The 20,048-nt window shown below is 37.0% G+C and overlaps 1 protein-coding gene across 4 annotated transcripts in view; it reads right to left on the bottom strand.

The window, feature by feature from the left end:
• trdn (triadin) overlaps positions 1-20,048 on the bottom strand; it is a 60,555-nt gene that overhangs the window by 19,814 nt on the left and 20,693 nt on the right. For all 4 annotated transcript variants that reach the window (XM_053613978.1, XM_053613979.1, XM_053613980.1 and 1 more), the window contains 5 exons: positions 13,127-13,153; positions 11,416-11,442; positions 7,922-9,337; positions 5,619-5,720; positions 2,861-2,938 (listed from right to left, as the gene is read on the bottom strand). In XM_053613978.1, the coding sequence (XP_053469953.1) occupies positions 2,861-2,938; positions 5,619-5,720; positions 7,922-9,337; positions 11,416-11,442; positions 13,127-13,153 (1,650 nt within the window). The remainder of the gene's footprint in view (positions 1-2,860; positions 2,939-5,618; positions 5,721-7,921; positions 9,338-11,415; positions 11,443-13,126; positions 13,154-20,048) is intronic.

Genomic DNA, 20,048 nt, shown 5'->3' with positions numbered 1-20,048 from the left:
AGCTGTTTTTATAGAAAATTAATCAACGCCTTCTGACCAATCAGAATTAAGAATTCAACCTCACTGGGGTGTACCAGATTTTAAAGGATTCCATAATAAATATGTTTAAAATAACAGCAGATAAAATGCTCAAATGGTTTTTATACTTCGCCAGTCACATGCTGATGATAATGAAATCCTATTCAATTTCATGAAACTGAAGTCACAGGTATCATAAATTGCACTTGTGTCATAAAAAGCCAAGGCAATCAGTTTTTACACTCATAAATCACATGACTAAAATCTATTTCAAAAAGTGGATATAAGTCCCCGCACGAATGTGACAGCTTTATTAAAGGTTTGGATTGCTTAAATTTGTCAGAGCTAATGTGACACTTTGTGACTGAGCGCCATCCTATCAGAAAAGGGACCGGATCATTACAACGAGGAAGATTTATGACTGTAAAATAGATAACAGGAGATGAATGGGGTCATTTGATGTATGTATATGAAAGAGCATTACGTATCCATATTCATTTGTAATAATAATAATCCAATGTGCAGCTCCTGTTTACAAGATTTCGGAGATTTGTGATGAGATTTAATTTGACTGTTGTATGTCTAATGCTGTTTTTGATATCTTTTCAGCCCGGAGGCAGAATATTGGATTTGCATTATTAAACCAGCATGTTCACTCTTGTTTTCTCCCAGTGACATTTGGTAGAGTAGGTTTTATTATTAGTTTTTTTAAAAAAGTGGCTCACCATCTCATGAAAACATACAGTAAAGTAAAGGGGGTGTGAATACTTTTGAACTTGTTTTGCTTGTTTGGGATATAATATTCTTTATATTTTAAAAAAAAAAAAAAAAAGAAGCAATGAAAGTGATATGATTTACGTTAGAGAAAAATCCAGTGGAATTTGAGTGGAAAATTCTATGCAGTCTTTATTTTCTAGTGACTGCTGCCGATTCTTTTGAAGGGTGCCAATACTTCTGAAATTGACTGTGACCGGAATGGATTTAGAAAACAATTTAAAAGATAAATCTGTGTTATACCAGCTTTGCTTTGTTTCCAAACCAATAATAGATTAATTACAACTGAGAAAAGGAATATATTCAGAACAATAGAAAGCAATAAACTGGTGACTCTGTAGTAACTCTTTCCTTCATAAGAATGAAAACAGTGCTGACGTTCTGTAACTTTCACACAGAGATTAAAGTGTGATAGATAGATAGATAGATAGATAGATAGATAGATATACTTTTCCCTAGATAGATAGATAGATAGATATACTTTTCTGTTTGCCCAGCAGTGGGTCCACAGCCCTCCACTTTCCCATCCTCCTGCTCACCAGCACCTAAACACAGAGTCACGATACTCTGCACACAGAAACCCAACAGTGTCCTGACTAATCTTATACCAGACTTGAAGCGATAAAACAATTCGTTTGTTTATACTGATTGAAAATGTCCGATAAGTTTATTTCCATTCATCTCGGGCATGGAATGCCAGTGTACTGCGAGAAAGGGTGAGAGACTCTGACTTTCACAGTTTTTGCAGCTAAAACCTAACAATCTTCATTATGTTCTTTTTTTGTCTCAAAGTTAGTCTATTACGTAATATGTTACTATCTTTACTGACATACAAATGCTTCTGTAATTTTTATCCATCCATCTATTTTCTAGATAGATATACTATCTATATACTGCCTATCCTACACAGGGTCCCAGGGAGCATGGAGCCTATCCCAGGGGACTCGGGGCACAGGACAGGGGACACCCTGGACGGGGTGCCAACCCATCGCAGGACACAGTCGTGCGCTATGAACAATTTGGAAATACCAGTCAGCCTACAATGCATGTCTTTGGACTTGGGAAGGAAACCTGCAAAGCATTGGGAGAACATGCAAACTCCAGGCACACAGGGCAGAGGCAAACATTTAACCAGTCATTCCTGAGAAACCATGCTAATGATAATCTCAGAAGGACAGACAAACGGATCTGTAATCTCAAAAACATAAAACGATAACATTTGTAAATGTAACAATTGCTCTTTTTTTAACGTATGCAATTATGCAGAAGACATCAAATAAACAAAAACACAAAATAAGATCAATTTTATTTTTTTGAAAAAAAAGGAAAAAAAAAACAAACAATGAAAAAAGGTCCCTGGTGTGTTGCACAAAATTGTAGACGACTTGAGAAATATTTTTAACTTTTTACTGTATTAGACACTTAGAAACTATTCTAGATCTCTTCGAGGATGCCAAGATCTTGATCACTCCAATTAGGCACATGCATTTGTCTTATTAACATATTTATATTTAAATTAATACTTGCATTTACATTTGCTCACTAGGCAGATGATTTTATCCAAAGTGGCTTACAGCTGAGCTGAGCAGATAAGAGTTAAGAGTCTCGCTCAAGAAGATCAAGGGCTGATGATGTCATATTTTTAATGATAATGATAATGAGTCTTTATTGATCACATATACACAGTGGAATTCTTTTCTTCACATACCCCAGCATGTCAGGAAGTTGGGGTCAGAGTGCAGGGTCAGCCATGATATCGGACCCCTGGAGCAGAGCTATAGTGGCAGCTTGGCTGTGAACCCCGGCCTTCCGATCAGTAACCCAGAGCCTTAACCGCCAAGCCACCACTGCCCCAATCTTATTTATTAATATTTACATTTGTAACGGTGGAAAACCGTTACAAAGCTAACACTGGAGACTATATAAATGTTAAATAAATAACAGAAAATGTCACAATATGAATACTTAAAGTGACACTAACATACTTTGTCAAATAACAGCTTTTTTTTTTTTTTTTGCTTAGTAGTAGTCAGTTAAAATGGAGTGTCCAGCAAAACCTAATACTAACCTTCTTTCTCAGCTTCTGCCTTTTTTAGTCTTTCGGTTTCTTCTTCTTTTTCCTCTCGTGCCTCCGTTTTGGGTTCATCTGATATACAATAATAAAATAAAAAAAAACATATAAAAGATTGTGTGATTAGTTTCAAGTTTTAATAAAAGTACTGGTACTGTTTGGTTGGGGAAAAAAACCCAGTCAATAATTAGAGCAAGCTGGGAGCTAGAGCAATCAGAAAAATATTATATAGTGCGGTTTCACTTTTCATCAAATGATCTGTACTGTATGTGCAGTGTTTTCTGATCAGGATCCATGTTAACTAAGCTCTTTTTTTTAACCAGTGTTTGTCTGAGGTGAGCTGTAATGTGGATCTGAAGTTTGGATGGATTGATGGATGGACGGACGGACAGACGGATGGATGGATGGGCAGACGGACAGACGGATGGATGGACAGACGGACGGACAGACAGACAGACGGATGGATGGATGGACAGACAGACAGACAAACGGATGGATGGATGGACAGATAGAAGGATGGATGGATGGACAGACAGACAGACAGATGGATGGATGGACAGAAGGACAGACCGATGGATGGATGGACAGAAGGACAGACCGATGGATGGGTGGACGGACAGACGGATGGATGGACAGACAGATGGATGGCTAGACAGACAGATAGACCACTGGATGGGCGGATGGACAGACGGATGGATGGATTGATGGACAGACAGAAGGATGGATGGATGGACAGACAGACGGATGGATGGACAAACGGACAGACCAATGGATGGGCGGACGGACAGACAGATGGATGGATGGATGGACGGACAGACGGATGGATGGATGGATGGGTGGACGGACAGACAGACGGGTGGATGGATGGACGGACACACGGATGGAGGGATGGATGGATGGACAGACGGATGGATAGACAGACGGATAGACCAATGGATGGGCGGACAGACAGATGGATGGATGAATGGACAGACAGATGGAGGGATGGATGGATGAATTTAGTTGGCAGTGTCACAAAAGCCTTCTGTTAGCTTCTTGCTTATCTTTAGTTCTACCTTGTCCATAATCTCTGATTATTGTTATCACCTTTGACTATTATGTCTGTTCTGTTCAGTTCTGATGTTAACCAGTGTTTATATAGACTTTGTTTGTTATCAGCTTGTGTTGCGTTCATTGTTTGCTTCTTATTTTATGTTATTTAGATCAGTGGTTCTCAATCTGTGGTCCTATAAGATTCACCAGTGGTACGCAACCCGACTGGAAATTTACGCAATTTATAATATGCTTTCAGTTTTAATATAGTTTTATGCATTGGACTTTATCATTGCACAAGCGTAACTTGCATGATACCACTCCATCTTATCAAAACTCTGTGGTATAAGCCTCCTCACAGAAAATCTATCTATCTATCTATCTATCACTATATTACATTTTAAAATCCATTCTTATACTGTAAAGCAGGATACATGTCCTGGTGTGTCGTTACTACAGAAATAATAATGTATTAAAACAAAAGTACTATTGTAAACCTTGTAGCTGCTGTTATAGAAAATGAATCAACACCTTCTGATGAATCAGACTCAAGCATTCATCAGTGTTGTCATAAAATGATATATAGTTTATAGATCAAAACATTTTTACTGAGAATAATGTATAAAATCTGATGGCCTTGTGAGTTGATTAAATGAATGAACCTTTCCCAGGGGGAGGGAGAGGAGGTGTACAGGAGCAGGGACATTTACATTTTGCATATTCATAGCAGCTGTTGCTCCTGAGGGTAAAAGTGTAGGCACGTTGATGCTTTTTATGTTGTGTAATGATTTCAAAAGCAGTTTTGGGTGACTAATGCTGTACCACTGTAGCAAATCGTCAACAACTACAGTTTAAAGACTCATTAAAACCAATTACTCATACTATCTTTGATCTAAGACAACCATACGAGGCTCGGGATTTTACTTTGTCTAAAGATGTGGCGTTCTGGCTTCAAAGGAGCAGCATTGTGAATTCCTGAACACAGACATGAACGCTGGCAGTTGTACATGTTGACCTCGAAGACATGCTGTGTTATCTCATGCGTCATTCTGCTGATAAAATTAGCTTCATGACCTTAGAGTTCTGTCTAATTCTGTTCCACAGGTTCGCCTAAAACGGGAATTTTAGTTGTAACTTTTTAGTTGTAACTTCATGGTCTTACAAGACATATAAAATGGACGCTGAAGACATGTAAGCTCTTGACTATTTTTTACTACTGACAAGGAAGTATAAAGATAAAAACAAATAATTTGCATTTAACAAAAACAGGACCAGGAGATTCCTGATTTATTCTTTAATGTGGTGAGGTTTTCTGTGAGGAGATGTTTTGAAGTAATATGATCACAGATATGAAAAACAGGAAGAGTATTATTTTTTCTTTTTTCTTTTTTTTTTGGGGGGGGGGGGGTATACAACTATACGGTTGTATACACTGTATACAACTACCACAATAAAATTATAACATTAAAACTTAGTAGGCTAGGTAAAAAAAAAAAAAAAATACTTATAAAACTCATAAACAAATTCTTAAAGCCCTGAGTGTCTACTTTCATATTAGCCATTAACCACTACTGTGGTTCAATGCTGAACATGGGAACCCCCATAACAATTTGAAATTCCATTTTTTTGGCTGCTGGGTTGCTTTTCTTGCTCTGGTTAATTACATTTGTTTATATTGTGTATATTCAATTAAACTCTTTAGTCTAGTGCCTGTATAACTTACCTTTAGTCACTGGTTTTGATGTTTCCTCATCGTCAGCTTTTACATCCTCCTTTTTTTCCACTTCAGCCTCCTTCACTGCCTCGTCCTCTAGTTTTTTGGTGTCTATAAATCCAAGAAGCCAGTGGATAGAAAATGCATTATTGCTTTTTTATGGAAATAGCAGAGCAAAAACAGTCATGGAGAAAAACTAATGTTGCATTATCTTGACTTTTTTTTTAATTAGCAAACAGCATCTGTTACCACGATTTGAAGACCATTTATATTGAATAATAAGCTGTTTAAGGTAGTGATGCGATGCAAAGGATGCGAAAACCACTGCTAACCCAGAAGAACATTAAGGCTGATCGGAATTTTGCCAAAACACACCTTCATGATCCTCAAACCTTTTGGGAGAATGTTCTGTGGACCAATGAGTCGAATGTGGAACTGTTTGGAAAACAGCGGTCATGTTATATCTGGTGTAAACCAAACAATGAATTCCACAAAAAGATCATCATAGCTACAGTCAAGCATGGTGGTGGAAGTGTGATGGTGTGGGGATGCTTAGCTGCTTCAGGGGCTGGGCAACTTGCAGTAATCAAGGGAAACATGAATTCTGCTCTATACCAGAAAATCCTTAAGGAGAATGGCTGGTCTTCAGTCCGTAAATTGAAACTAAAGCACAACTGGATTATGCAGCAAGACAATGATCCAAAGCATAGAAGTAAGTCCTAGTCCTAGAAGTAAGTGAAAGTCTGATCTCCAGTTATCGGAAATGTTTGGTTGTAGTTATTGCTGCTAAAGGTGGCACAACCAGATTTTAAGTTTAAGGGGGCAATTAGTTTTTCACACTGGCGATAGGTTTTGGATAACTTTTTTGCTTCAATAAAAAAAAGTCAGTCAAAACCTGTGTTTACTCAGGTTGCCTTTGTTTTATGTTGTATTTTGTCTGAAGATCTAAAACTATGTAGTATGAGATATACACACAGAATAACTTCACAGCACTGTAGCTCATACAAGTGGTTCATTCTGTTCATGGTGTACATCTACAATATGTCTAGGTTGGACAGTCATCTGCCTCACCATCTTTCTTCCTGTATCATTTTTAGCTAGTTTGAAACCAATTTTTGGTGATATTACACTATTATCATCACTATCGTGATCTTTCTCAATCTCTCCTACCTAATCATTTTAATCTCTCCCCCCTCTTCTTCCATGCCATCTGTTCAGAAATACCCACAGCAAATTTAAGCTCCTCAGTCTTCCCGCTGCAGTTCCAATGGTTGCATTGTTTTTAGCTTGTCTGTTGCCATGATTAAGATCATCAGATCAGCTGAGCCATTTGCTGTGTAAATATTTATCCATTGTCAATTGTGTCCTGAATTGCATCTCTATTGCCAGGCTATTTCTGTTATTAAAAAACAACACTAAACAAACAAACAAACAAAAACTGTTTCTCCTGAGCCAATTGTAGGGTTTGCATAAACTAGCAGGGCAGTAGAAAAAATAGCAGTAGGCAGACAATACTTATATTCATGCTAGATGAATTTCTACAGTCAGCTGCACATTGTGTAAACTTACACAAAGATTTGTTTATTCTATTTTGCTTCCATCCTCTCCCAAAAGAATTCTGACTAAACCTGCAATTTTGCCATCCTTTAAAACGAAATAACATTTAAATTAAAGTCCTTGCATTGTGGAATGGTGAATTCTGTCATGACCAGCAATGCAAAAAAAACTTAATTCAATGACATGGGCACTTCACTATCCAATCTGACTGAACTAGAGTGGTGCATGTCAGCTGACAGGCTGGTCCAGACTAGTTTTTTGGATGCTACTGAGGCCAGAGTTGAACATGGCAGTTTAAGTCTTGGGTCATTATCAGCCTGGAAAACACCTGGCAGATGCTGCTGAAGATGTAGCATCAACCATCAAAGGAAGGCGTGTCGATGTGTGTGTATATATATTTCCCCTGTTTTCTTTTAAAGCATTGGAACTGGATGGGTAGTCTGTAGCCTGTGCATGGCTGTACATTGGGGTGAAGTTTGACACTTTCTTTCTGTTATCAGAGTGAAGTATGCCTGTAGCTGGTCCGAATTGCACTGCAATCAACTGGTTTAATTTTTTTTCTGCATGGGAGCATCATCAGCAGTGCGTGACCAAGCATGTGCACAGCGTAGAGAACAGTGTTGACCACTAAAAATGAATAGTTGTGCAACCCCTTTCCAATTCTCGACTAGACTAGGAGCTTTGTCATATTTTATTGCCCTCTACATCCATTCTTATTAATTCATCATCATCAACATCTGTTTCAGAAACATTACCAGTTTGTAGTGTTGCAGAAGCAATGAGTGTTGTATCATCTCTGGTTTCCTGCTCAGCCTTCAGAGCATCTTCCTCCACCTCGTCTTCAATTTGGTCATCTTTGTCTTTTTGGTCGTCATCGCTCTCTTCTGCAGTGTCCACTTTAGCTGTGTCTTTGAGATCTTCCTCATGTTTCTCATCTTTTTCATGAGCTATTTTGTCATCAATGACTTTAGCAGGTTTTTCATCCCCATCATCTTTTTTGTCAGCTGTTGGAACTGTAAGTGCTTCTTCTTCTTCATCATCATCACTATCATCTTTACTTTCTTCAGAGGTAGCAACATCATCAGTGACGACTTCCTCTTCCTTGCCTGCCTCTTTTTCTTCTTCATCTTCATCAGCAGGTTCTGCTGCTTCTTGTTTTGTTGCCACATCAACAGGCTCTGTTGCTGCTTTTTTCTCTTCTTCAAATTCAGAGATCTTGTCAGCGTCCTTATCCTCCTCTCCAACATCTTCATCAGCATCTATTTCTGTTGCTGCGTCTGTTTGGTCTGCTGCTGCTCTCTGTTCTTCAGCATCTTCCTTAAAAGCAGCCGTTTTTTCCTCTTTTGTTTTGTCGGCTCCCTCTTTCTGTTTCTTCTTCACTGCAACTATATCAGGCTTTTCCTCCTCCTCCTTTACCTCCATGTCTACCTCTTTTTCTTTCTTCTCCTTCTCCTCTTTCTCCTTTTCTTTCTTTTCCTTCTTCACTGCAACTACATCAGGCTTTTCCTCTTCCTTCTCCACCTCTGCCTCTTTTTCTTTCTTCTCCTTCTCCTTTTCTTTCTTTTCCTTGTCCCCTTTCATCTTTTCTTTCTTTTCCTTTTTCACTGCATCTATTTCAGGCTTTTCCTCCCCCTCCTCTGCCTCTTTTTCTTTCTTTTCCTTCTCCTCTTTCTCCTTTTCTTTCTTTTCCTTCCCCCCTTTCACCTTTTCTTTCTTTTCCTTCTCCCCTTTCTCCTTTTCTTTCTTTTCCTTCTCCGCTTTCTCCTTTTCTTTCTTTTCCTTCTCCGCTTTCTCCTTTTCTTTCTTTTCCTTCCTTTCTACACCTGCTTCAGGCTTTAGCTTTTCTTCCTCATCCTCATCTACCTCTTTTTCTTCATTTTTCTTCTTCTTTTCTTTTGCGTCTACCTCAGGCTTTTTGGTAGGCTTTGCTTTTTTCTCTTCTTTCTCTTTTTCTGCCTTGACTTGATGCTCATCCTCAACTCTGTCAGCCTTTGCATCAGCCTCCTCGTCTTCCTCATCTTCTTCATCTTCATCCTTTTCTCTTTTCTCCCCTGTCTCCTTCACTGCAGAAGGTTCCTCATCTTCCTCCTCCTGTTCTTCATCCTCCTCTTCCTTCAGCTTCTTCTCGTCTTCCTCCTTCTGAATGATTTCTTTTGCCTGCAGCGCTGCAACTGAAGTTGTTTAGGTAACAAAATCTGAATAAATGATGTACACAATAAGAAACAGCTTCATGAAAAAAGCAACAATCCAAACTGCATTAGACGGACAATGCTGCTTATGTCCAGAAGTTGCTTTTACAAGAGTGTCACCTTAAACTTGCAGCTTGTTGCATACACTTTGAATAAGATTAATACCCATGCATACAGCTGCTCCATAGTTGTTGATCGTTGTAGCTAAAAATCAATATGTAAATAAGCTGCTATTGTGTGTTGATCCAGAGGTGAATAATAAAAACATCCTGTTTTAATTAATGACTGTTCACGCTTTTAGCACTTCTATGAAAATACAATAATTGTGTAGGCGTTTACATGCTGCTTAGCTCAAGCAATCAACTGTAGATTTGTTTTTTGTTTTTAATTTAACATTAGCCACCAGCCAACAAGTAGACAAAAGAAGTTTACAGGCTAGGATTTAATATTTTTACCATTTTAATTTCCTTGTAAAAAGTCAAATCAGTCACGATCACTTAAAATGATGACAGCAGCCCCTTTCCATGAATATTAAGCATAAAATTATTTGAAAACATGCAAAATGTATATAAATTATTCAGTGTTATAAGTAAAGAATAAGACACAAATGGGGCATGCTGTTAAAGGGAAATAATACATCATCAGGTGATGTAATACTCTATTTTCCAACAACAACACACTATGAATTGGTTTATTCCTCTTATACCACAGCAATTTGTCAACGCTAGCAATTTCTATTCATAAAAAAAAAATGACACCTAATATATTTGATCTGTTTCAGTCAGCTGGCAGACATTAGCTGACATTAGAGGCAGGGGTACAAAAAATAAACAGAGCACTTGGAGGGCATTATCTCATTTTTTATTCTTCTATAGATGCACCATAGAGGGGAAGTTGGGTTTTTTAAGGAACCCCTAGAGGGCATTTCATCACATATTCTCCACTGGAAGGGTGACCTAGAGGGCACGTCATCATGCTTTCTTGCATGTAGGGAACCCTATATGGCAGTTCGTTACATATTCTCTACCTGAAGACACCCTAGAGGGCACTTAATCTCATTTTCTCACATGTAGGGAAGCCTACAAGGTACTGCATCTCCTAAAGGGCATTTTATCATGTTTCATTGCATGTACGGAAACCCTATAGGGCATTGCACCATGCAATCTCCAATGGAAGCGCATCCTAGAGGGCAAATTCCTCATTTTTCTTTGCAAATATGGGAACACTATAGGGTTTTACATTGCATATTCTCCAGTGGAAGGGCACCCTAGAGGGCACTTTATCATCTTTCCTCACACGTAGCGGCACCATAGAGGGTGTTTTATGAAGGTTTTTTTTTTTTCATTTGAAGGGCAGCTATTGGAGCACTACATCACATTTTATACACTGTATCACATTTTCAAGTTATATACTTAAGAGGCACGCTTTTTTCATTTGAAGGACAGCCATTAGGGCATTTTTTTTGTCCAAAGGGGTACTGGGGAAGGCATGTTTATGACAAAAACCCTTGATTTGAATTACAGCCAAAACGACCGTCAAAGTTGCTGCTATAGAAAGTTAATCAACACCCGACCAATGAGAACTGAGAATTCAACAGTGTGGTATAAGATGAGTTTAAATGTGATTAAGAAAAGCAAACATTAGCAACTATGAAAGCATCATTTGCAAAAAGGATGGTTTAATTAAATGAAAATGTCTACACAGAACAAAAGCAGGATTACTCTGTATTCACAAACTCCCCTCTTCATTATGTCGACTAAATTAGCTGAAGCTGAAAGGTTTTTAGATGTGCGCGCTGTCACGGCTGTATTTCAAGCGCAAAGATTTAACGATCATCTCATAAAGCTGTTAATGGATAATGGAGTGACGTGCTCATTGCTTTAATGTTAATTACTTTCTCACCAATGTGCTAATAAGGTACAGGCATTCATTTTGTTAATCATGAGAAGAAGAAAAAAAATCAAAAAGAATTTTGTGACACTAAAATGTCATGTGTTTATTAATATACTTTCAGCATTTGATCTCTTTTTGACTTCAATTATTTTTTATAAATCACAAACCTTTTTTTCTTGTTGGTAGGAATTCTCCTGGAATAATGAGGGAAGAAACGAGCATTAATGTTGGGAATTATACATTTGCATAAAATAAAAATGTGTGACTGAACAAGTGAGAGTAAAACAGCATTTAGTTTTAGGCTAAGTCTAATGACATTTCCCTTCACACACATCATACTGCACTGCTCTCTCCCAAATACAGTATATTTTATCTTCACCAGCTTTTTTCTGATGTTTGTATGTTTGTTTAATACAATTACAGCAAATGTACAAATTAGAAATTGTGTTGCTCATTAGTTTACTTCCTCACAGTTTCTCATTTTTTGAAGGATTACATGATGGGTCATGTTTTCGTGGCATGATTTTTCATTTGGCATGAATTTAAAGTGTTGTATTTCATGGCATTCTGAAGTTTCTATGAAAGCATAATGCATTTCTCTCAAAGGAAAAATTAATTAGTGCTAATACGCTAATACGCTAATACGAGATTAGTTGTGATCAGGTTTTGAATTTAAAATGTGTTTGAACCTGACTGAAATGAATCAGATTTTCTCCGTCTAAACACATGAGAGCTGTTGGCATACTTTTTTGCTTAATACCGCTTTTTTTTACAGTACTGTACAAAAGTTTTAGGCAGATGCAAAGAAATGTTGTAGAGCAAAGATGTCTTCAAAATAATGAAAATAAAAGTTTCTAAAAAAAAATTTTAAATACAGTAAAGAGCAGTCCATAGTAGTAAATGAAACAGTCATTTACAAGTCAATATTTGGCGTGACAAAAAAATAAAAATGAAAATAAAAATAGTAGTCTCCAATACAATGTGTGCAGTTTCATAAGGAAATGAGCTGTAAGTTTTATTGAGCATCTTGCAGAACCAGACACGGTTCTTTGACTGTCGCGCTTGCTTCTTATTCTCGCAGCGAAACCCAGCAGCCTTCAGTGTGTTTTTTGTCTGAAAAGTGTCTCTTAACACTTAATACGCTGCTTTCTTTACTGACATGCAAATATTTTTCTGTAACATTTCATTTTGTGCTGGAGAACTAATGTTTGGGAATCTAAAATGTTTTTTGTACCGACTTGATACTGTAGAAGTCATAAAATAAAAATCTATAACAGATTTTGTACTAAAATAGGGTGCCTAAAACTTTTGCATAGTACTGTATATGTTAATGAACTTGTTTATGTGTATTTTATTTGTTTGACATATTTCCTGTAAAACACTTTACAAATGTACAAATGTAGTAAATATGTGTAACAGGTAGTATATATAAGCACAGCATGTGCATTGTATCATGGGTATTACTATAAGGGGGCCAAGCACTGGCTGCTGAAGCATTATTTATTTGTTTTCTTGTTTGTTTAACTGAATTAATCAATTCTTTGTTTGTTTGTTTGTTTGTTTGGCTGATAAATACTTTTTTTGTTTGCTTGTTTGATTCTGTGTTTTTTTTGTCAGATAAATGTGTACCAAATAGTTAAATAACCAAATATAGCCAAATAACAAAAATACAAATAAAATTGTTATGCATTTTCATCCAAAGAATAAAACTCAACCCAAACTACTTCACCAAAACTCAAACACCATTATTATTATTATTATTATTATTATTATTATTATTATTATTATTATTATTATTGAACTTCTCCCATTTGCTTGACAGTGACCATTCTGTACACCTGTAACCTGTAACCAGGTGACTAAGCTTTCAATACTAACCTTTCTTCTTCACTGCTTGCCATTCCACTTCAGGAAAAAGAGAAAAATGCTGAATGTTAGAGAGGAATATTAATGAGGACAGAAACAGTCATGAACGTGGATCAGAGAGGACAAAGACTCGTCCACAATTAATGGCAAATTATTTCTGACCAAATCTCTAAATCTTCAAACAAGATAACGCAGACACACACAAACACACATGCACACGGTTATTTGACTAAATAATAACTACAAAAGGTAAATGGAAATGTGAAAATGCAGAATAGATCATTCAGTATATTCATATAATGATTATTTATTTACATGCTTTATCATAAAACTGAAATTGTCATATTTCCCTACATTGCCCACTTTAGGTATTGCTGGATACTCAAATTGGTTGCAAAGGTGAATATGAGGCAAAAGAAGTTATGGCTACAACGTGTGGAAGTCTGGGAAAACCCATCGGATATTGCTGTGGCTGAGTCCTAGCAATCAGCCAAAAAATTCTGGGCTGTTTTGGCCACAAATGGGTTTTATCAATTGGGTTTTTTCTACAAACCTGACACGTCAAACGTTAAGAGACCGGATATATATTAGACGGAAAAATGATGTGGGCATGTTTTTATTTACTTTTTATTCTCGCAAACATCAAACACGGTGGTAAAACCAGTCAGTCTGCCTAAAGATGTCTAAAACATTGCTAGTTAAGCGTGATTTCTTCTAGATGAACTATTCTAGATGAAGACGAATAAACTCTAAGTTGCATTTATTTCTAAATATTAAGAGTATTGCATACTGACTCTAAAAACAGACACCGATTAGAAAAGCATAGATTAAAATATCCAACATACAGTACGTCAATATCTACGTTATCCGTGTTTAACTGTTAACATACGGTCACGTTCATATTCGAGAAGGAGGGAACGACCTCATCAAATGAAAGATGATATCCTGTATATTGAGTATGCAGCAATATATTACTGTGTCATCACTGTTACTGTACATATGGAGGGTAAATGTCAGGTTTCATTTCACGTACGTATGAGTCAGTGTGATTACTTCATTAGCCTGTCAGTCCACAGGGACGTTTGATTCAATATGGCTGTGATCTGTGCAGAAATCTATTTATGTTCCAGTAAGGATCTGGACACATGGGTGGTTCACTGTGTTGCTTATGCTGGGAGGAAGACTGCGAGGTATTATTTGGGTGTTGGAAATGACTTGGCTTTGCTTAGAGAGGAGGTTTTCTTGCCAAAATGTGTTGCGTTCACTGGAGTCCTCTTTATCTGTTAGACACTCACATATGGCATTTACAGTGACGCCAGATTCATTCCTTATATGGTCAACATGGCATGCGTTTTTTTCTCTCCCTCACTCACACACACCCACACACAGTGTTATTATTATATTATCGAGGTATTTCTATTGACTTGAGCATTAATGCTTGCCTACACTTACAGCTAACCCTGATATTAACCTCAGTACCCCAGATGAAGTGTTTTAGCTCAAATTTGGTTGAAATAAAAGCAGTTACCACGTTTGCCTTGCACCTCCAGGGTTGGTGGTTAGAATCCTGCCTCCACCCTGTGTGCGTGAAGCTTGCATGTTCTCCCCATGCTTCGGGGGTTTCCTCCTGGTACTCCGGTTTCCTACCCCAGTCCAAAGACATGAATTGTAAGCTGATTGGCATTTCCTTGTCTGTAGTGTGTGAATGTGTGTGTGATTGTGCCTTGTGATGGGTTGGCACACTGTCCAGGGTGTCCCCCACCTTGTGCCCCACGTTCCCTGGGATTGGCTCCAGACTCCCCCGCACCCCTGTGTAGGATACGCGGTATGGAAAATGAAAGGATGGATGACATAAACCAACATCAACTTTTATAAATGCTTCTTTCAATAGCAGAGGTCGCTCTTACTAGAAGCCATCTGAAAACTACACTTTCTGCTTTCTCAGATAAAGCATCTCTCAGACCAAATGCAAATAAAATTCACCAGTTCACTGAGAGGCAAAGGATGCAGGAAGTTAAAGATGCATTTTATTCCTGGTACCTTTCAACCTATGAATTCACATAACTTGGCTTTTGTGAGAAAATAGAAAGCATGAAGGTGTGGCCTTGGTCTCTGGTAAGCAAAAACGAGGGGTAGGTAGAATGTCCTGTTTATGATCTGTGCTGATTATTATTATTATTATTATTATTATTATTATTATTATTTATGCTGTTATGGAGCCATCCTGCATACTAGGATTTTCTTGTTAGGTACATTGGCACCTCTGCAACAGTTGTCAGCTGACATAAAGATTAATTTCCTCACTTTTGATGTCAAGTTGACATAAAACCTGAGACAAGTTACCAATTTTAGTTGACATTAATTAGTGACATGACTCTTTCCAGGCTTGCATGAGAACATCATGACATCTGACTTTATAAATACGCACAGTAATTTTGGCATTTCAGAGGCGCATAATGATAATAGAATTGTGTCAAGGTTTGTTAAAAAAGGAACAAAGATGAACACTTTTAAAAGACGCTCTATTGTGTCTCATGTAGTATACTACATACTACTGAAGTGCTATAATACTACTGTACTTATAAAAATTAAAACCGTTCTGGGAAAGACTATAGTGAAGGTTTTAATAATAGCATTCATGACTTTGCAACAGCAAAGCTATATAATATATATTTTCTTTGGCTTTGGTATGTTCGCTTATAGGAATGCTTATAACAGTTCCATTATAATGTAATGACAGTCGTTTTTTAGCCTTAAAACGAGTTTCACTATTACACTATTGAGAACTATTTATTATGGTTTTTATTCATTTCAGTACTCAGATCATACTGTCAGACTGAGTCAAATGGAGTCCAAGCTTCATTTATAAATATATTTGAACAAACGCTAAAAGTAATCAAATGGAGCAAAAGGAATACATTTGTGTCTTAATTGAGTTTTATTGTTGAAAAAAATTTTGCACACAATTATAACCAAGCATCTTTGAATAGCGCGTAAGCACAAGACTCCGCATCCAGTTCAAAGCTTCATCGTGCCTCTTGGATGTAAATGCACCTGTTACTCGGTCAAGCTAATAACGATCCACATCTGTAGCTCAGATTCCCAGTGACAAATTAAAACGTTGACATTAAAACCTGCTACCTATATTTTAATATGAGGCTCAACACAAATCTACACAAGTGTGATTATCGACTAAACTTGTTATTTTTATCGCTACTGCTTATACTACTCTACTTTCTATTTGCTATAATTATTAAGGAAATTGATATTACAGTAGATTAGATTTTTTTTTTTTTTTTACTGCAAATGAATCATTTTTCAGGTTTTAAAACATTACGTTCGAATTTACACATACACAGACGTGAGTTCTAAGATTCTAAGGAAATTAGGATGAATTATGAAACTGTTGGTGGAATTTCCATACACATGTTTTTATGATTTAATCATATGCAACTTTGATGAGTAAAGGCCATCATCTCTGGCCCTTAATTAAAATGAGCTTAATTTTACTCTTTAAGAGGTTTAATAAAAAAACTAAAAAAAAAAAAAAACTTCTCATGGTATTGCAAAGACAGACTTATTTATATTTGACTTTATCACTATTATGTGGCACACTTGAAGTACCCTGGGATATAAAGTCAGTTGTCACGCTCTTAATGTTATAACCGTATGTCACTTGACTCAGGTGTTATGTAAACTTGAAACAAATGAGAAATTATTCATCATAACTAATATATTGAAGTTTTGAGGTGATATAGTGGTTATATTTTAATACAGCATCCTCAGAAATGAATAGTCAATTATGCTGTTGCCACTAAATATCAAAGTCATGGGCACAAATTGCATAACATAATAGTTTGTGTGAATGCCATACTATGTCACGCAAGTTAAGTATTTTTTCTTTTATTGAAATTGAGAAACTTAACTCAGGGCCTTAATATATTTATTCATTGACAAACCTTATTAAAAAATAACCACCATGTGACTTTTTTCTCTGTAGAAACCTACAGAAATAAGTCTTTCTAAATATTTTAGTAGGTTTGTGTCAGAAAGGGCTTATGTAGGTTTCATGTAGTACATAAACACCACCCTTAAGTAAAGTGTAACCAAATAACACAATAAGACAATAATCACATACAGTAATTCTGATTAATCTAAGAAATTCTTTCAAATGTAGGCACATTGTTCATTTACATACTGTATAGAGAGCTCAAGCTACGGACTGCTTTTCATTTCAGTATGCTAACGGTACAGTCTAAATAAACCTTTATTATTATTATTATTATTATTATTATTATTATTATTATTATTATTGTTGTTGTTGTTGTTGTTGTTGTTGTTTGCCTACAGTTATTGCCATGTTTCATAAATACAGTATATTTGAAATCTATGCCAAACATTGCAGTCCTTGCAGTAAAGTCTGAGATTAAAGCCTAGTTTATTTCTCTTCTCTACATCTAACACACTTCCCAGACCCCACATGCTTTCAATGCTCCACTAAAAGAGTTGATATATTGCCAGACCTAGAAACCAGACACTTTATATTTCAAATCAAGGTCAGGAAGGTTCAAGGAAGCTTGAACACACTGCTGTGTATGATGTATGTACACACAACACACTAATATAGGATTAAAAAATACGTGTTTTATTTCATGAATTGGGGTTGTACGGAAATACTGTGTGTGTTTTGTGTGTGTGTGTGTGTGTGTGTGTGTGTGTGTGTGTGTGTGTATGTGTGTGTGTGTGTATGAATGCTAAAAAAGACCAGCGCTGACCATTAGCTTTCCAAATTAAGCAGGGCAGTGGAGCTGGTAGAGCTGTAGGCACTGACAGAGCACTTCTGACAGTCCAGAGAGTCTGAGCCCACTACTGTGATCACTACTGTGTTTTAAATAGGTGGATTTCCTTGAAGCTGTTTGAAGAAATGAATACGTAATTGAAATCTATTTCAATACCCTGGTCAGATTTTATTTATGTATTTCTTTTTTGGTTTGATGTTGCATACTTTACATCAGTAGTTCTCAAAGAGGTGTCCAGGCATTGGAGGGTTTATTGGAGCTGGGTGGGTGGTAGTAGGGTGGAGAAGTGGGGTGTTTCTGGGGTTGGGTGGTATTAGTGGGAGGGGGTGATTGGGTGGAGGTTTCTAAGTAGGGGTTTGCTGGTGTGGTGGTGGTGTAGTGGGGTTGTTAGTGGGGGGGATCTTTGTGTGGCAGGGTTGGTTGTAGGGGGTCCCACCATCATCACCATTTTCTTGTTATATTTATTATTGTTCCCTTGTGCTAAGTCCTAAAATAATGTGAGCTTAGACCTAATGTGGTCTGTTGTTGGAAATTTCAGGAAGTTTTCTATTTAATTTTGCTGGCATGGTTTGGCATTACTAATCCCCTTTGAGGACAGTCAGTGCTAATCAATACAAAGTTCTTCTGACTGAACACATTTATGCTATGATGAATCACTTCAATCCTGCCTGGAGTGGTCTTTTCCAGGATGACCCCTTGAAAACCATATAAATGATATACCTTGGCTTTCACACTCACCAGATCTCAATCTAATTGAACACCTGTGGGAGATTTCGGAGTGTTGTGTGTTTCTAGTGCTCTCCACCACCGTGATCAAAAATGTATCTTTTGGAAGAACGGTGTTCATCACTCCAGTACAGCTCCAGAAACTAGTAGAATCCACAACAAGGAGCTTTGAAGCTGTCATAGTGAGCGGCTGTAATTTAGTTTTGTTTTTTTCTTTTATTTGTCACACTTATATTGTATATTATCAAATTTGTGTTTGCCACAGATGCTGAAAATATTTGCAAAACATATTGGCTCAATCATTGTGGATGAAAATCAATGGTCTGTATTATTGGTTTATACTACACTATATGACGAAAAGTATGTGGACACCTGACCATTACTCCCATATATGGTCTTTCCTCAAACTGGTGCCACAAGGTTGGAAGCACACAACTGAGTCTTGAGTGTCTTTGTATGCTGTAGTATTAAGAGTTCCCTTCACTGGAACTAAGAGCTCCAAACATGTTCAAGCATGACAATGCCCCCGTGCACAAAGTGAGGTCCATGAAGACATAATTTGCCAAGCTTGGTGTGGAAGAACCACTGAACACCTTTGGGATGAATTGGAATGGTAACTGAGCCCCAGGCCTCCTCACCTGACATCAGTGCATGGCGTCACTAATGCTCTTGTGGCTGAAATGGCAACAATCCCCATAACCATGTTCTAAAATCTAGTGGAAATCCTTCCCAGAAGAGTGGAGGTTAATTATAACAACAAATAGAGACTAAATTTGGAACAGGATGTTTAACAAGCACATATGGGTGTGATTGTCAGGTGTCCACAAACTTTTGGCCATATAGTGCATTTTTCACAGCTACAGTTGATCAGTCGGTTAAATCAAACTGTTGGTGTTGTACTGGTCTTAACACTATAACGAAATCACAGCCTTCTATGCATTTTTTGTTATTATGGTTACTGCTTTTATTCAGTTAGGACAACTTACATTGGACTTTCAGTAAATGTATGATATTACATACAGTAATATATGATATATGATATAATATATGATATTACAAACATTAAAATCTCTAATTTCTCCATCTGGGGATTAATAAAGCATTAACTTATCTTATCTTATCTTATCTTATCTTATATTGTAGATGAACATCTACATGTTGTATGCTAGTATCTTTGTTGCTCAGTAAATTAGAACCAACATTTTGACTTAGATTAGACTTTGAGCTAAAAGGGTCTCATACTGTATATTGCCCAAATATATTCATTAGACAATTAGAGATTACCACTGGATTTATATTGGACTTTGGATTTATATTGAATGTCTGCAATCTATATACTATTAGTAAGGGCTGATCATATATACATTTAATGCTTTTCAATGCTTCCAGCTACTTAGAATCAAGCTAAG

This window comes from Ictalurus furcatus, chromosome 25 (assembly GCF_023375685.1).
Source record: "Ictalurus furcatus strain D&B chromosome 25, Billie_1.0, whole genome shotgun sequence".
NCBI lineage: Eukaryota > Metazoa > Chordata > Actinopteri > Siluriformes > Ictaluridae > Ictalurus > Ictalurus furcatus.
This window is presented reverse-complemented; position numbering and strand designations above follow the sequence as displayed.